The sequence below is a fragment of the Urocitellus parryii genome, chromosome 8 (assembly GCF_045843805.1).
Source record: "Urocitellus parryii isolate mUroPar1 chromosome 8, mUroPar1.hap1, whole genome shotgun sequence".
Taxonomy (NCBI): Eukaryota; Metazoa; Chordata; class Mammalia; order Rodentia; family Sciuridae; genus Urocitellus; species Urocitellus parryii.
In genome coordinates this window covers 152,910,043-152,928,785 of record NC_135538.1, presented here as the reverse complement: position 1 = coordinate 152,928,785, position 18,743 = coordinate 152,910,043, and the positions used below count along the sequence as shown (strand labels likewise).

Genomic DNA, 18,743 nt, shown 5'->3' with positions numbered 1-18,743 from the left:
TATGGAGCCAACATATAGGTGCACACAGTCTGAATTTCAAGAGGCAATAAAACATTTAATCAAATTGAAGATTCCAGCTACACTCCAGTTTTCTGGAAGTACTAATATTTTGATCCTTCCTTTTTAAGGGAGTCCATGTCAGTGTGTGTTATCTTTTTCCCCCTTAATGCTCATCTGCTCTGGGAGGAAGATCTAGATCATGATGACAGAGTAGATCTTGCAGCCAAGTCCTGACCTGAATATTGGGCATTTTAAATTCTTGTAAACCTTAAACAGTGACCCCCCCCCATAAATTCTAAATAATGCCAAATCTAGGGCATTATTCAGTTGATACAGTTTCTCCTGTTTACCAGTTGACCGTGGTTGACCGAATTGTTGAGTTCAGATACAAATTACTTGAAATGACAAGATGTTCACATTCCTACGTCAACCTCTTTTCACACAGAGCCGAGTCCAGACTTCAGCGAAGCTCTCAGAGGACATCATCAGACCAAGAGACGCCCGGGCTTTGGGCCTCAAGAGCCAGCAGCCCAACCCAAGGAGGAAGAAAACCAGCCTCGACGCTCGCATGCCCAACTTGCGGAAAGTCCACAGCTCCAGGCTCTCCCGGCTCAGAAGATTGACACAGCGGGACAACCCAGAAAAAGGAGCTGTTGGCCCATGGGGCCCACCTGTAGCAACACCCAAGGTGGAACTGGGGTTATATTTGGAGGCCTTCTCTACATCGTTTTCCTTGGAGTTTCAATGAAACCGTGGCGCAAAGCTCCCTCAGAGCGTACTGCTAGGTGAACCACTAAGACTAGTCACAGTACATTAGATGTAAACGTGAGCTTGTCCGACCCAGCAAGCATACTTCCTGCATGCCACACAGGCCCCCAAACCCGGTAAGTGATCAGCGTGCAGCCCATTAGAAATTGTAGGTGGCTCTGAAAAGAGCCTTTGGATTGTGGCGTTCATCTGGCAGCTGGTCAAGCTCGCTTGGCGCTGGTGTACTTGGTGGTGACCTTGGTGTCCTCGGGCCCCGAGTGCTTGGCCAGCTCAGGAGGCAGCAGCAGGCGCATGGCCGTCTGGATCTCCCGGGACGTGATGGTCGGGCGCTTGTTGCAGTGCGCCAGGCGCCAGGCCTCGCCCGGGATGCGCTCGAAGATGTCCTTGACGAACGTATTCACGGAGCCCCCTGCCTCAGAAGAGACACCTGCATCTGAGTGACCCTGCTTCGGCACCTCGTAGTTGTAACCAGCACTCTTGGTGGCATCTCTTGCGCTTTCCCCACCGCCCTCCTTCTTCTGACTTCTAGAAGCAGCTTTCTTACAGCCCTTTTTAGAAGTGGCGGCGCTCCTCGGAGCAAGCCCCGGCATGGCTAGAGCTCGGTGGCAAAGCAAATTGGAAGAGAGCAGCACCCACTCGTGAGAGCGGTATTTATAGGCACAGAGCTCAAATGGCGTCCTCTGTATCTGCCGTGTGATTGGATATTGCCATGTATGTAAATAAGGAGACCCCTTTCAGTTCTCTGATTGGTTAAACATCAGGCAGCAGTCAGAACCCGCACAAGCCACCCCCCCCCGACTATAAATAGGCTGGGAGCCCGTCTTAACGGAAGCCGTTTCTGTTATAACAGATTGCTCCTGAGTTTTGCGGTGATGCGGAATGCAGGTGACCGGCCCTGTTCTCCATGATCGTGTTGGCCCCGTGGTGGCTTTGCTGGCCCTCACAAGTGAAGCTCTGCTGGAGGCATGGGTGCACAGGTGCACCTGACAGCCAGACCCTGGAGCTGTCCTGCAACGTGGTGTGAAAGGATGCTGAGCCCAAGGGGAGGATGGGGCGACCATATATAATTCTGGGGGTGTCCTGCCCAACCTTGGAGTTGGGCTGCTGTCCACATGTTTGGCAGCTGCCACAACGAAGTTCAGTGTGGTTTAACACCACAAGCTGCCAAGCTGGCAGGCCCGGGGAGTGACAGGAACACCCAGAAGGAAAATAAACTCAAAGTCTAAACCGATGTACATCTCACTCAATTTCCCAGTCATAATTTCAGTCTAACTCTATCCCTTTCTTTTTCTCCTATTATCTCTCTCCCTCCCTCCCTTTGGTACTAGGGATGGGACCCAGAGCTTCCCACATGCAAGGGAAGTACTGTATCACTGAGCCACACCCAGACCTTTTGTGTGTTGAGATATAATTTGTCTAAATTATGCACTGGCTAAATTGCTGAGAGTGGCTTTGAACTTGAGACTCTCCTGTCTCAGCCATTGGAATTACAGACATGTTCCAATGTTCCCAGTTGGGATTTTTAGCATTGAGTGGCTAATAGTCCTGAGTAATTGTTAAAGAAAGCTGTTCTTTACTATTGAAATGGCATGAGGATTTTGAAATATAACCTACATACCAAGTAATAAACCCAAAGGGATAGAGTTGGTTAGACTGAATGATTGGATTCTGGTACTAATACCTTAATCTACCCCCAAGTCCTCAGACAATATTTCACATTTTCACTTTTTTCTTAGGACCTGGGTAGGTTGGCACAACCATGTCCTGTCCTATTGCTGGGCTGACTTCATTCCTTAAGTAGGCACAGGAACAGTTCCACCCACAATGGGAAGTCCACTTTGGACTCCACAGAGCACTACACACATCTCCAGCTGCCCCAGCCACAGAGACAAGTTCTTCGAAGTTTTAATTTGTAATACTTGTAGTCAATTGAGTCAGATGTTACTGTTCTTTCTAATCCTATCCTAAACCGAGGTCTTTATCAGAAATTGAGTGAGATGTACATCGGTTTAGACTTTGAGTTTATTTTCCTTCTGGGTGTTCCTGTCACTCCCCGGGCCTGCCAGCTTGGCAGCTTGTGGTGTTAAACCACACTGAACTTCGTTGTGGCAGCTGCCAAACATGTGGACAGCAGCCCAACTCCAAGGTTGGGCAGGACACCCCCAGAATTATATATGGTCGCCCCATCCTCCCCTTGGGCTCAGCATCCTTTCACACCACGTTGCAGGACAGCTCCAGGGTCTGGCTGTCAGGTGCACCTGTGCGCCCATGCCTCCAGCAGAGCTTCACTTGTGAGGGCCAGCAAAGCCACCACGGGGCCAACACGATCATGGAGAACAGGGCCGGTCACTTGCATTCCGCATCACCGCAAAACTCAGGAGCAATCTGTTATAACAGAAACGGCTTCCGTTAAGACGGGCTCCCAGCCTATTTATAGTCGGGGGGGTGGCTTGTGCGGGTTCTGACTGCTGCCTGATGTTTAACCAATCAGAGAACTGAAAGGGGTCTCCTTATTTACATACATGGCAATATCCAATCACACGGCAGATACAGAGGACGCCATTTGAGCTCTGTGCCTATAAATACCGCTCTCACGAGTGGGTGCTGCTCTCTTCCAATTTGCTTTGCCACCGAGCTCTAGCCATGCCGGGGCTTGCTCCGAGGAGCGCCGCCACTTCTAAAAAGGGCTGTAAGAAAGCTGCTTCTAGAAGTCAGAAGAAGGAGGGCGGTGGGGAAAGCGCAAGAGATGCCACCAAGAGTGCTGGTTACAACTACGAGGTGCCGAAGCAGGGTCACTCAGATGCAGGTGTCTCTTCTGAGGCAGGGGGCTCCGTGAATACGTTCGTCAAGGACATCTTCGAGCGCATCCCGGGCGAGGCCTGGCGCCTGGCGCACTGCAACAAGCGCCCGACCATCACGTCCCGGGAGATCCAGACGGCCATGCGCCTGCTGCTGCCTCCTGAGCTGGCCAAGCACTCGGGGCCCGAGGACACCAAGGTCACCACCAAGTACACCAGCGCCAAGCGAGCTTGACCAGCTGCCAGATGAACGCCACAATCCAAAGGCTCTTTTCAGAGCCACCTACAATTTCTAATGGGCTGCACGCTGATCACTTACCGGGTTTGGGGGCCTGTGTGGCATGCAGGAAGTATGCTTGCTGGGTCGGACAAGCTCACGTTTACATCTAATGTACTGTGACTAGTCTTAGTGGTTCACCTAGCAGTACGCTCTGAGGGAGCTTTGCGCCACGGTTTCATTGAAACTCCAAGGAAAACGATGTAGAGAAGGCCTCCAAATATAACCCCAGTTCCACCTTGGGTGTTGCTACAGGTGGGCCCCATGGGCCAACAGCTCCTTTTTCTGGGTTGTCCCGCTGTGTCAATCTTCTGAGCCGGGAGAGCCTGGAGCTGTGGACTTTCCGCAAGTTGGGCATGCGAGCGTCGAGGCTGGTTTTCTTCCTCCTTGGGTTGGGCTGCTGGCTCTTGAGGCCCAAAGCCCGGGCGTCTCTTGGTCTGATGATGTCCTCTGAGAGCTTCGCTGAAGTCTGGACTCGGCTCTGTGTGAAAAGAGGTTGACGTAGGAATGTGAACATCTTGTCATTTCAAGTAATTTGTATCTGAACTCAACAATTCGGTCAACCACGGTCAACTGGTAAACAGGAGAAACTGTATCAACTGAATAATGCCCTAGATTTGGCATTATTTAGAATTTATGGGGGGGGGGTCACTGTTTAAGGTTTACAAGAACTTAAAATGCCCAATATTCAGGTCAGGACTTGGCTGCAAGATCTACTCTGTCATCATGATCTAGATCTTCCTCCCAGAGCAGATGAGCATTAAGGGGGAAAAAGATAACACACACTGACATGGACTCCCTTAAAAAGGAAGGATCAAAATATTAGTACTTCCAGAAAACTGGAGTGTAGCTGGAATCTTCAATTTGATTAAATGTTTTATTGCCTCTTGAAATTCAGACTGTGTTTTTCCACCATTTTTGAAAACCTTAGTTGATGTTAAATGTACAATATATTCATAGAAAAAAATGCCCTGAGAAACAGCTCCAGCAGGAGTACTGGAGTAACCATCAAGGAGGGGAGATGGAGTATCTGAATTCACATTGTATAAAAGAGGAGCATCATCTATAATCAAGTGCCCAGGTGCCACAATAAAACCCTGACAAACAATACATCTGCATACCTGTCACATCCATGTCACATCAAGAATTGAAATGTAATTTTTTTATTCTGTTTCTTTCAATCAGCAACATGGATTTATAATTCACTTATATGATGAGTAATTGCTTATTTTTATTGATTAAATATACTATGTTTTGTTTTTCAATTCACAACCCCCCAGCCCCTCACTCCCATTGCTGGGGATGGAAACCAGGGCCTCAGGCTTGCCAGACAAGCACTCTACAGACTTACAACCCTAGCCCTCCATTTAGTTATTGAAGAGATCTTTTAGCTACTATAAGTTATATTTATTTATATGCAGAATTTTGAGAATGTGTTTACAAGTTAGCTAGGTAAACACTAAAGACGTGATTTCTGGGTCATATGGTCAATGTATAGCTGTGTGAGAAACTGCCAAACTGTCTTCCAAAGTTGCTGCACCCTTCTACATTCCCCCTAGCAAGGAATGTGGGTCCTTCTTGCATCATATCTTTGTTGCAATTTTTAAACGTGTTACAGATTTTTGTCATTCTGTTAGGTGTACAAATGTATCTCATTGTTTTTATTTCCTTAATTTAAAAAAATGATGTTGAGCTTCGTTTTACATTCTTATTTGTTAAGATGTCCTTCTGAATCCTTTGCACTTAACTGTGTGGTTACTTTATTATTGTTGAGTATTTATATATTGGATACATGTCCTTTGTTAGATATATGATTTTCAATTTTTTTTAGTTGCTGATGGACTTTTATTTTATTCATTCATTCATTTATATGTGGTGCTGAGAATTGAACCTAGTGCCTCATACATGCAAGGCAAGTGCTCTACCACTGAGCCACATTCTGTGTCCAGTCCTCAGTTTCTTAACACTTTAAACTGAGTGTATATTTTTAATTTCAAAAGGTCCAATAGAAATATAAAGCAAACCAGAAATACTGGCCATATATATAACTTTAAACTTTCCAGTAGCCAAAAAGAAACAAAAAAGAAACAGATGTAATTAATTTTAATCAAATAGTTTTTTATATTCCAAAAGTTATAATTTCAACATGTAATCAAGATAAAAATTATAATTTACATTTTTAAAATTAAGTCTTTGAAATCTATTATTTTATAGTTAAGGCACATCTCAACTGAGATTAGCACATTCCAAGTGCACAATAAACACAAATTTGTAGCTTAAAACAATTGAAATATATTCTTTCACTGTTATAAAAGCCAAAAGTTAAAAAAAAAAATGTCAACAGAGTTTGTTTCAGCTGGAGACTGTCCAGGAAGACCCTTTGCCATGCTTCCTTCCTCACTCTGGTGGCGACTGGGGATCCTTAGCTTCCTGTGGCTTATTGTTACATTCTACAATTTCTGTTTGCCACGCCCCACTATGTAACTATCTTCTTGGTATCTTTGTGTCAAGTGTTCTCCTTTGATGGGTAAAGATACCCATCATTGGATTTAGGACTTTCTCCAAATTTCAGTGTGACCTCATCTCACATTTCAGTGTGATCTCATCTCATATTTTAGAGTAAATTACAGAAAATGCAAAGCCTTCCTTGGTCTCCTAATATAAAGAATTCTGCTCTAAATTTTCTGTATCATATTTCCTTCATCCATAAATGCCTTTTTACATTTGATAAAGTCTACCTTTCACTATACAAGAAAGTAAACCCCATGATACTAAGGAACTCCTTTATATTTTTTTTTACACACACACATATAACATTCAATGAGCAAATGTTTAAAGAATGGAGGAAAAGGAAACACAATTTTTAAAAACCTTTTTGGAAAAGGGAAGCCCCCCACTGCAGTCAGTTTTCTACAAGTAACTCCACACTGAAGGGCCAGCAGCACTACCTTCACAGTGGGACAATGAAGACTTGATTAAGGTGGTTTGGTCCCCTCTGGTCCCTCTCCTTGGGGTTTCCCTTGTCCAGTATAACTGATGGTCTCATGTAAGATGAGACCAGGAAGTTTCCCTTAGAGGGTGATATTTCTCTTTTTCTGAGTTCAAAGGCATTATAGTGATTTTGTGGAAATTTCAGACTTCATACTTCTAAATAGGCACTTTTCCCAGCCCTCAGCTGATTGGTACCAATTATGTTCTTTGAAGTGACAATGCAAAAATCACAGTCTACAGATAGGTAAATAAAGCCACAATTGTTCCTGCTTCTAGAGCAAATCCCCAAATAACATGCTTCCTGTCTTTGCATAAACCAAACAACATAAATCACTGACAAACTTTAAAAGTGGTGACACAATTGTCACCAATCATGATTTGTATGCTATTTGTGTATGCGATTGAAGAGCTAGCAGTGAAGTTTCTAGTTTATGTGATTACTATTGAAAATCATGATAAATGAAATTTGAACTGGGTTGTTTAGCAACTGGTGTTATTGAGCTAAACACTGGTAACTGAAATTCATTTCTATCAACACCATGCAGTGTAAGGACTGCCTCTGTAAAGTAAGCATACACTTAAGAAGTTAGGGAAATAAAAAAGAAAAATGAACCAGCAAAGCAGAAAGAATAAATAGTGAGAAAAGTAAAAACAATAGTTATGAGAAAAAAAGTGAAACTTAATAAATGCAAAGCTACAAGAAATACATTTTTTAAATGAAATAAAGGAACCAGTCATCATGGCACATAATCCCAGAGACTCAGGAGGATGAGGCAGTAGAATCTCAAGCTCAAGGCCAGCCTCAGCATCTTAGTAAGACCCTGTTTCAAAATAAAAAAAAATAAAAGAGGCTGGGGATAAGACTCAGTGGTAAAGCATCCCTGGGTTCAATCCCCGGTACCAATAAATAAATAACAAATAAAATAAATTAAATAAAGGGTGAATCGTTACTTATTGTGGTTTGTGTAAATGAGAAAGCACATACAAAATAAGGTAATGCAAGAGTTGTGCTACAGAAAACACAGTGGTGACAACAATCAATTGTGAAGAATTTGCTTATGTCTAAGGGACTATTTTTAGATGATTTTTCTGAAAAAAAAACTAATTTATCAAAGTTTATTCCATATTGTTAGCATATTGAAACAATAATTTCATATAATGCTAAGTTAGCCAATCCCAAAAAACCAAATGCTGAATGTTTTCCCTGATAAAAGAAGTCAGATTCATAATGGAGAATGTGGGGGGAGCGTGGCAGGATTAGATGAACTCTAGACAGGGCAAAGGGGAGGGAGAGGAAAGGAGGAGGCATGGGGGTAGAAAAGATGGTGGAATGAGATGGACATCATTACCCTAAGTACAGCTATGAAGACATGAATGGTGTGACTATACTTTGTATGCAACCAGAGATATGAAAAATTGTGTTCTATAAGTGTAATATGAATTTTAATGCATTCTTCTGTTATATATAACAAATCAGAATAAAGACAAAACAAAACAAACAACAACAAAAAAAATGGGCTGGAGTTGTAGCTCAGTGGTAGAACGCATGTCTCGCATGCATGAGGCACTGGGTTCAATCCTCAGCACCACATAAAAATAAATAAATAAAGATATTGTATCCATCTACAACTAAAAAAATATTTTAAAAAAACTAAGAACTCTCACACACACAAAAAAGGGCATCGAATACCAATTCATTCAAAATGGAATTTTACCAAAGTTTTTAAGAGAATTCCAATACTATTCAAACAACTCCAAAGTATAAATAAGACAACAATCTTCCATATTGGAATAAAATTTTACTGCAAAAGCTGAATATATTGCTCACAAAAAAAGAAAAACAGAGAATACCTCTGTTACAGTGGTGAAATAAAAATTATGAATAATACATTGCAAACATTTGGCATAACATTAAATGTATTAAATATGATGTCTAAGCAGAGGTTTTTAGCAGGAATGCAAGGATAACTCAATTTAGGAAGTGTATTAAAATAACTCACCATCATATACCTAAAAATGAAAATCTATGATCATTTCCAGAGATACTGAAAAGGCATTTAGCAAAACTGAACATCCATTCTTGATATAAAACTCAATAAATCAGACAGAATGATTCTTCCTCAATACAACATATATTTAATCAGAATGATGGCAGAAGAATCTTTGGCAAGAATGTGTGCTTGTCACTATTTCATATTGTTGTAAAGGTGCAAGCCACTAAAATCAGACAAGAGAAAGAAATTAGAAATTTAACTAATTAAAAGGAGGCAATAAAATGTTTACTATTTTCAGATAATATTGCAAACATGTAAAATGCAACATCTACTAGAAAGCTAATATGAAAATGTTAATTCAGTGACATAGTAGGATTTACTAATGCACAGAAAGCAATCTTTCATATAAAACAAAGCATTACAAGATATTAATAGGCAAATGCCTTATTTGTAATAATACAAAAATACTTAGAACTTCACTTAAGTTTTTAAAATGCCAAATTTATATGAAGGTAAATGATTGCTTCCCCATTACATGGTACCCTAGAGGCAGGCAGATGGCTCTGGAAGCACCTGGCACTGGATTGAGTGAATGGACCTAGAGGGTGTCCTCTGGGAAGGCTCTTTGCTTTCAGTTGGACACCCAGTGAAACAATCTCTCCCTGCCTTTATTTTGTCCTAATTACATGAGTACTTGCAGACCAGCATCAGAATCAAGTCCAGTTGTGGAAAAGGGCAGAGGCAAGAATGCAAGGCTGGAGCAGGGCTTCCATCATCCTTCTGGGGGAAACTTCTCTGACTTGGTGTCCGGTGTAGTGTATTTATTGCCTCAGCCAAATCAACTGGCATTTCCTCTTACTTGTAGCCAAAATATATTGGAGATAAAAGCTATGTCAGGTTTCCTCTGAAGAGATGCTTTTCCTAGATTATTTTGCCCAAATAATCCTAAAAACCATTCTGGGGTAATTAAAGTAGCCTGTTAGGAGTGGTCACAAAGTTGACAGGGATTTGGGCGTAGTATCTGCTGTTTCTCAGAGTGTGATGGGGCAGCTGGAGCTATACTGGCACAGAACTCTGTCTGCCACCTTGGAGGACTCCTAGTCAAAGAAGGCTCTGCAGGAACCTAGCTTTGCACAGAACAGGGCATTTTATTTTGCATTTTTTCCTGTACATTCAGATATACTATCAAATGAAACTAAAGCTTTTTCATGTAAAAAAAAAAATCGTATGCATAGTCTAAGTATTTTTAAATGAAAGAAAAACATCATCAAATTGAGAGTTCCAACAAGCAAGTTTCCAGAATATAACAATTTAAAAATTGTATTGTTTCCAGTTAATACCTTTTTAAGAGTTGAATTCAATGTCTCATCACTTTATCTGCTTTTGAAGAGTAGTGATCTAGTAACACAGGACATAAAAACACCATTTTTAATAGCTCTACCAAAACAAATACTGAGATCATACCATAACTTCTATTAGGAATGAAGAGAAAATTCAGTTAAAATTAACTGCCAACTAATAGTAGTTTGTTCAGATATTATTCCAGAATGAAGTGCCCTAGAGGAATGGCAAACCTCCATATTTCAAAGTCAACGAAACTGGAGGCGTCTTAATAAAGGACATCTAGACAAGAAACCTGAGCTTTAGGCTGCAGAGTCCCAAAGCCTGGAGGATAACTAGACTTAATTACCAAATTGACCAACCAAACAAATTGACTAAGGCCATAAAATCTATTCAAACCTTGTTTTGATTGGGAATGTGTACTAGCTAAGAACTACCAAAGCCTAACATGGAATCTACATACTGACTACCAAAAAAACATAGAGGACAACTGCCTTTGAAAAGCTTCTAGATTCATGTGCTAAAAGGAAACTTCGGACCACTGAACAATGTTTAGTGAACACGAGTACAAACCTACTGGTGCCAAATGCCAAAGAATTACAGCTGATAAGAGAAGCACACAGCTCTTTCTTTAGAAAATTTAGGTGGCTCTTAAAAGAGCCTTTGGGTTGGAGGCAAGCTTACGAAATAAATTTACTTGGAACTGGTGTATTTGGTGACCGCCTTGGTGCCCTCTGACACGGCGTGCTTGGCCAGCTCCCCGGGCAGCAGCAGGCGCACCGCCGTCTGGATCTCCCGGGACGTGATGGTCGAGCGCTTGTTGTAGTGCGCCAGGCGCGACGCCTCGCCAGCTATCCGTTCAAATATGTCAGTGACGAAGGAATTCATGATGCTCATGGCCTTCGAGGAGATGCCTGTGTCAGGGTGCACCTGCTTCAGCACCTTGTAGATGTAAATGGAATAGCTCTCTTTGCGGCATCTTTTGCGCTTCTTTCCCTCCTTCTTCTGAGTCTTCGTGACAGCTTTCTTGAAGCCCTTCTTGGATATCGTAGTACCTTTACAAGACAACTCCGGCATGGCTAGTAAATAGCTCTACAACGTTAACAGCTCAAAGACACCGGCTCCCAGGAGAAGCCAAAAAGAAAACGCCACTTGAGGCTGGGAAGAGTGGTATTTATAGGCACAAAGCTCGAATGACGTAAGGGCAAACACAATCTGATTGGACGACAGCAGTGGCGAGTATGCAAATGAAGTGTCTCCAGTAAGACTTTCTGATTGGCTCTGCAGTCATAGCCAATCAGGTGGCGAGGTCAACCTGCGATTAGACTATAAATAGACCGGGTTTGGGGCATATTCTTCGTTTGCAGCAGACCCTTTCTGCAGAGATGTCTGGACGTGGCAAGCAGGGCGGCAAGGCGCGCGCTAAGGCAAGGACTCGCTCTTGTAGAGCGGGACTGCAGTTTCCTGTGGGCCGAATCCACCGCTTGCTGCGCAAGGGCAACTATGCCGAGCGGGTCGGGGCCGGCGCGCCCGTCTACCTGGCAGCGGTGCTCGAGTACCTGACGGCCGAGATCCTGGAGCTGGCTGGCAACGCGGCCCGCGACAACAAGAAGACGCGCATCATCCCGCGCCATCTGCAGCTGGCCATCCGCAACGATGAGGAGCTTAATAAGTTGCTGGGTGGTGTGACCATCGCGCAGGGCGGCGTCCTGCCCAATATCCAGGCTGTACTGCTGCCCAAGAAGACTGAAAATCGTCACCACAAGATTCCAAGCAAATAATCTCCAACTGAAAAAATTCTAAATGACGTAAATCCTGGAGAAGTAACATAAAAGGCTCTTTTCAGGGCCACCCACAATTTCATAGGAGGGCTGTGCACAAATTACAACTTTCTGAAGTCGCGTAACTTTTAAGCACCAGTATTCAAGAATGATGAAAACGCGTATTACAAAATGAAGTCGATAGGCTTTAGCAGCTGTTAATGTGAAATATGTGCTAATTTTAACGGTAAATTTAGTGGCTACAAAGGCCAGTTTTTCCTTTCGCGTTGACAGTCGTTTCCCAGGTAGGGAGCAAAAGCGATTCAACTTTGTCTACCTGAATTAAAGCGTATATATTACTGATTGAATTAGAAGTAGACTCATTCCTTCTCGTCTAACTGGGCAATCCTACATTACAGCAGTCTGACAGGTCCTATGGCTTAAGTACATTCTTGAAAAGGATTCTTTTTCAATATGGTAAAGGTGAAGCAAGTTAAACGTTGGCACTGGTACATGTGCATGTCTAAAGGAGCATCCGAATATTTGATACCTGGGCTTCACACAATAGGATGAAGATACAAGATGAATAAAAATAAACCATTATATGTGAATAGTGAAATACTACTGCCAGTTTTAGGGGCCAGAAGATAAGGCCTGTCAGGTTTTTTTTTGAAATTAAGAAATGTGGGATAATTCAACAGTTTTACTGATAAAAAGGCACAATGGTTGATCTGTTTATGCACTATGGACAAGAAATTGTCAAACGCTTATCACATTTCATAATTGGCTGTTATGATCTATCCAAGTGCTGAACTGTGTGTCTTTGGATCTTCATTTTCTTATGATGACTCTCATACCACGTGAAATCTGTAAGCTTCCTTCCTGTTGATCTATCATGTCAGTTAATTCACAGTACCAATGGAAAATTTTAAGAAGACAGAGGTAAAGTTTTGCCTTCTCCACAAACCATGGAGTAGCAACCATGAAATCACAGGACAATGGAATAACATCTTCAAAGTACTGAGGCAACAATAATTCTCAATTTAAAATTATATGTCCAGATAAACTATTTTTAGTATGAGCAGCCATTTTTGGACAAAGACTTACTTCTCAGATGCATCCTGAAAGAATTACTACTGAAGGATGTATATTGAAATAGATTGATTCAGAAGATTGAGATAAAAGAATACTATAAAGAGGTAAAAATATAAATATACTATCTGTAAAGAATAATGTATTTGTGATGGCATTAAAAATCAGTGAGCAAAAAACAACAGTATTTTTAAGAATCAGTGAACAAACAACAAAAAACTAGATAGTAATTTTAGATGAAAGGCTATTTCAAAATAAAGAATTCTAATATATTTGAATCGTTTCTAGAAGGGTAGGCATGCTGATTAGGATATGTTGACTTGGGTATATAAATTTTATGATATGCAGTGTTAAAATTAATGTAGAAAAAATTGAGTAATAAAAAATCTCAACAAATCCAAAGAAAAGCAGGAAATAATGAAAGAAGAAAAGGAATGTCATGGTAAATTAGAATGTAAAGTAAAAGATTAGTAATGAGTAGAGATAAATAAGATGCACAAGTGAAGGTAAACGGTTAAGTATAGTTTGTAATGATATACATTTCAAAGTTGCTGGAAGAGGAGTGTCACTTTTTCACCACTGTGACAAATAACTAAGAAACAGCTCACAGGAAGAAGGATTCATCTGGCCCAAGCTTGCCGAGGCTTCAGTCCCTGGTCAGCTGGTCCATTCCTTTGGGCCTGAGGGAAGGTGGGTCACCATGGCAGAGGGTCTGACACAAGAAGCTGTGGCCTCATGCCTATCATGAAGTACAGGGGCTTGAGGGAGAGGCTGGGCACACACAATGCCTTTCTAGGGCATGCTCTCAGTGACCTCCCAGTTCCTGCAACTGGATCTCACCTACGGTTTTCACTGTCTGCCAGACATCCAGTGAGCTATCAGTGAATTAATCTAATGAGATAAGATTCATCATGATTCAACCACGTCTCAAAAGTCCCACCTCTCCTTTACTGTAGGGGGGACCCAAGCCTTTCACACATTAGTCTTTGAGGGTACTTTATATCCAAATTTATATCATTCTCCCCCTGATCTGCAAAGACTTATGTCTATCTCATGTTGGAAAAAAATGTAACCATCTCCAATAGTCCCCAAAGTTTAATGGTTCCATCATTTCTCAAAAAAAAAAAAAAAAAATCCAAGCCCCAAGTCTCCTCTGGGACTCAAGAAAAACTCTAAACTATGCGACTCTATGAAAGCCCAAAAGTAAGCTATATACTTCCAACATCCAATGGCGAAGGGTAAGCATTCCCATCCCAAAAGGGATAAATGGGGTCATAGAAAGGAGAGACAAGATGAAAACCCACCAGAGTCAACACTGAGTCCTGCAGTTTCCCTCTGTTACGCTGGGCACGTGGTGGCAAAACGGAACCTCTGAAGGGTATGGGCAGTTCCACTTCTGTGGCCTTGTCAGTCGTGAACTGTATGGGCTTTCTCTTAGGTTGGCTTTGCTCCCTGACTGCACATTTTCTCTGCAGATATCCCATGTTCCTGTCATCTCCAACTTTCTAGGCTCTATTACAGATTTGGCTTCACTCTTACAGCTTTACTCATCACCTTCTTAGGGGTTGCTTGCAGGGATTTCGGTCCTGGTGCACATTTTCTGACTTCTTGGGTCCTTCTTTGAAATATCACTGGATGCCTCCATGACCCTGTAACTCTTGCATTCTTCACACCTGCAAAATGAACACCACATGGACAGGGCAAGGTCTGCTGCCAGCAGAAGTAGTAACCATGCTATCCTGGACCACGGCTGCAGTGGCCTCTGAGTGCCTGGATGACTAAGCATGGTGAAAAAAATCCTGGAAAAAACTTCCTATACAGCCCTGTGAGAGCAAGACCTGCCAGCCTTCTCTTGTTAAAACAAAGTTTCTCAAAAGAGTTCACACTTTTATATCCTTGAGCCTGAGATAAGTGGGATCTGGCAAATTTCTCAAATGACCTTAAGACATCATTCCCATTGTCTTGGTGCAAAATACTTAGCTTCTCTTCAGTGGCACTAATCCCTTCAGCAACCACACCTTTCTTGGCCGAAAAGCACACGCTTTTCTGGAGAACCTGCAAATTTTCAAATCTTTCTGATCTATTGCTTACTTCCAGTTCTCATTGTAAACCTGGCTAAAAGCTGCCCACGATGCCCATGCCACGGCCTGAATGCTGCATTGCCTTGAAATTTTCTCTGCCAGATTGACTAGTTCATCACCTTGAAATGTCGCCTCACACAAAGTCTCAGAAGATGGACAAAATGTAACTTTTTGCCAGAATGCAACACATACGGCCTGTAGTCAGATTCAAACCAGAATCTTCGTTCCCAACTGAGACCTTAGGAACTCGGCCTTTGCTGTTTGCATTCCTATCAGCATTCTGCTCTTCTGAGTTCACAACAGAATTGCCCATTCAGCTCCACTTTAAACATTCTAAGACTTTTCTAGCCTGCATCTCCAAACTTTTCCAAATTTCTCCAACAAGTGAGCTCCACAGGATGCTGAACTACATGGTCAGACATAAGTTACAGCAACAGTCCCAATCCCAGTTCCATTTTTCTGTGTTAGTCAGCTGTTCATTGTTGCTGTGACAAATACCTGAGAAAAACAACTCGGTATGTCTTAGCTTTCCACTGTGGAAATATAATCTAACTAAGCTTACTTTATTTAACAATTTGGCTAAAAATACTTCCAAAGCCCTGTACAATCAGGTGAATATTAATAAAAAGATTGAAATTAAATTACAAATTTCCATTACAAATGTCCATAGTGAGTCTCCCACCCTCAAATTTAGACAAAGGCTTAAATGCCATGCTGACTTAAGTATGTCTGTGTTACTGCAGCCAAATATCATCCCCCCCAATGGCATTTGGAAAAAATTAAAAGTCATCTAATGGGATTTTGGCATAATGATAATAATAGCTTCAACCTTATGGAGATACATCATAACACGCAGGATATTCAGAAAATCAGGATCAATCTCATGGACTCTGCATCCCCAGCTGATAAAATACTTCATGGATTAATTGGCTTTAATCCTGGAAATGTATTGAAACATTCTGCATGGTATATTATTGGAATGATGTTTGCTATTAATTCTTTTTATATCAAAATAAGGATCCAGAAACTCGAAGTAATTGTCTCTCATTTGCATTTAAAAAATAAAAAGGAGGGATGTGAAGGAAGCCATCTGTGAACTGTACATGAACTAAAACGATGTTGAAACCATTAGGCAGGAAAGCCTGGTATTGGGGACTCCCAGCAGCAATCTTGCTGTTTGAGCACATGGGGTTCATGTGGCTTCTACCTAGCTCCATCACAAGTTCATCACAGCATACAGATGGAGTGACCTGTTGGAGCCACACAGCCTCTGGGAGATAGGCGTAGCTTGCCAAAATGCCAATCGACCTGCTTCTTGCAAGACCCCTACCACACAGAGAAACCAGCACCAACCAAGACTCCTCCCACTGAAACCTTACCCCTGCCTTTGAGGTACTCCCCCTAAATCAAGAATCTGGGCCATCTTCAGTTGTCCAGCTCCTGCTCCTGTCAGGACTGGAAGCCTGTCAGTGCTCCCCTTTTTTTGTCTAATTTCTGGCTGTCGGTATTTCTTACTGAGTATTTCAGACTTTTTACTTCCCAGCCGGCTCACACCTTCTGAACAGGAACCTACCTTGATGGGGTGCTGGTCACCTGCAAAATAATCTTCAAATTGGAATTAGATTCCTCACAAGATTCATTCCTAAACCTAGTGAAGATACCGGCATAACTGCTCAGAGACTGGAATACATTTTCTCAGTTATTTGAATTCACATCACATCTTTGCCGCAACTACTCTAAAACTGTTCCAAGTACCAACTGCCAATCTGTAGTGTCTTTTTACTACTTCCTAACTTAGATTTTTCTTATTCATAGCACCATTTATTCTAATTTTTCTGATATGTTTTGGCCAAAATGTTTTCCTGTTCTGAGGGGCAACTCCTGTCTACTCACGTGATAATGCTTATTTCACTCCATGTCATTTCCCTGGGTGACTGCCATCCACGTGCTTACCTGTCCCAGGGAGACTTGTGAGCCTGCTTCTTCCACTCCAAGCTCAGAAGAAGGTGATTTGTTCCCAAAGCTCAAAGAACATAGAACATGCTAAGTTGCAGGCGAAGTCAAATCCCACTGTGATAAATAAATAATGGTGAAACAAAGGCCGACAAGATAGCGATCTCCCTCTCCTGCAGCATTCCCTGGCCATGGTACTTACTCCTGGTGTTGGAGGGTTGGGGCTGAACAAATCAGAAGGGGCCCTGTCCTCACACAGCCCAGGCTCCTCACCCACAACCTCTCATCCTCAGGTCTACTGCTACCCCTGCCTAGGTTCCCCAGTCCTCTCCTGAACACCTCTGAGCTGTTACCACTAGCCTTCAGGGCAAAGCTCCGCTTGCATAACTTCTCTTGCTGTCTGATCCAGCCCCTGGGCTCTTTCCCACGGTGTCAACCTACCCACCTCCTTGGGGCTCCTTGAACCCATTTGGTTTAATTCACCTGTGTCTTTCACAGTCAAATCATCCCCTGGAATGTATCTTCAGTTCATTCGTTTCTTTAGGTCACCCAAGATTATGTTCATACATCAACTGTGAAGATTTCCTTGATCATTTCCCCCCATCTTGGGGTCATTTAGAAGTCCCTACTTTGTGACCTGGCTGCACCCTAAAGAACCAATTAGAGCATCTCACCTATTCCACTGAAGTTGTTGATTTTTATGCCCGTCTCTTTTGGTAAACTATGAAGATTTTCATAGTGTCTTAATTGTGTAGCCTGTCACAGTGCCTAAAAGAGAAGACAGCAATCAATAGCTGGCCAAACTCATTAATAAGTATGTTTTTATTCTGGTTCCAATTTCTTACTTTTTAGTATTTTATAAATATAATAGCAATATATAAAATTCACAGGGAAAACTGTTAATGACTATCATCTTTACGGGTTTACTTTTATTTGTGTATGCTTGACACCAGCCTTTATGCATAAAGAGCCTTTTTTATTTCAACATTTTGATTTGTTTTATAACATAATATCATTAGATGTTTTTTCATTGCATCCATTTTATAATTATTATTTTCAATAATTATATAATAGTCCATCAAAATACATTTGTTAAGCAATTACTTTGTATCACATACTGTTCTAAGTATATACTGCACTTTATTTTGCATAATCTTCAAAATAACTCCAAGGGTAGTGCTATGATTGGGGTATAGTTAAAATGTGTACCCAAGGGGTTGTGTGTGGAAATGTAATCCCCATTGGGAAGTAGTGGGTGAATACTCAACCTGACTACTGTGTTTGGAAGGGGGACTTTGGGGAGATGATTGTGATCAGATAAGGTCCTCAGGGTGGACTCTCATGATTAAATATTTGTGGCTTCATAAAAAGAGGGATAGTGACCAGCAGAGACATCCCGATGTGGTCCCTGAGTCTTACCATGTGATGCCCACACCACCTCAGACCCCACCAGCAAGAAGACAGTCAGCATCTGTGACCCCTCAGCCTTGGACCTCCAGAACCATGAACCTAGACAAACCTCTTTACTTCACAAAGTCACAGCCTTGGCTGTTTCATCACAGTCATGCAGAATGGACTCACACAGGCAGGTGCCATCAAGACGCCTGTTTTACAGATGAGAATAATCAACTCACTGTGGTTACAGTGTTGGAGTCGTGCATTTCAGCCCAGAAGGTCTGACTCCAGCG

At 42.1% G+C, this 18,743-nt stretch overlaps 4 protein-coding genes across 4 annotated transcripts; 2 read left to right on the top strand and 2 right to left on the bottom strand.

The window, feature by feature from the left end:
- Positions 1-968: 968 nt before the first annotated feature.
- LOC113195993 (histone H2B type 1-K-like) lies at positions 969-1,358 on the bottom strand. The gene has a single exon (XM_026407716.1). The coding sequence runs from the start codon at positions 1,356-1,358 to the stop codon at positions 969-971; it is 390 nt and encodes a 129-aa protein (XP_026263501.1).
- Positions 1,359-3,411: 2,053 nt separating this feature from the next.
- Positions 3,412-3,801, top strand: LOC113195994 (histone H2B type 1-K-like). The gene has a single exon (XM_026407717.1). It carries the CDS (start codon positions 3,412-3,414, stop codon positions 3,799-3,801), a length of 390 nt encoding a protein of 129 aa, XP_026263502.1.
- A 7,061-nt stretch (positions 3,802-10,862) lies between these two features.
- On the bottom strand, positions 10,863-11,246 carry LOC113195968 (histone H2B type 1-A). Its single transcript, XM_026407691.2, has one exon. It carries the CDS (start codon positions 11,244-11,246, stop codon positions 10,863-10,865), a length of 384 nt encoding a protein of 127 aa, XP_026263476.1.
- Positions 11,247-11,554: 308 nt separating this feature from the next.
- H2ac1 (H2A clustered histone 1) lies at positions 11,555-11,950 on the top strand. Its single transcript, XM_026407690.2, has one exon. The coding sequence runs from the start codon at positions 11,555-11,557 to the stop codon at positions 11,948-11,950; it is 396 nt and encodes a 131-aa protein (XP_026263475.1).
- The last annotated feature ends 6,793 nt before the right edge of the window (positions 11,951-18,743 follow it).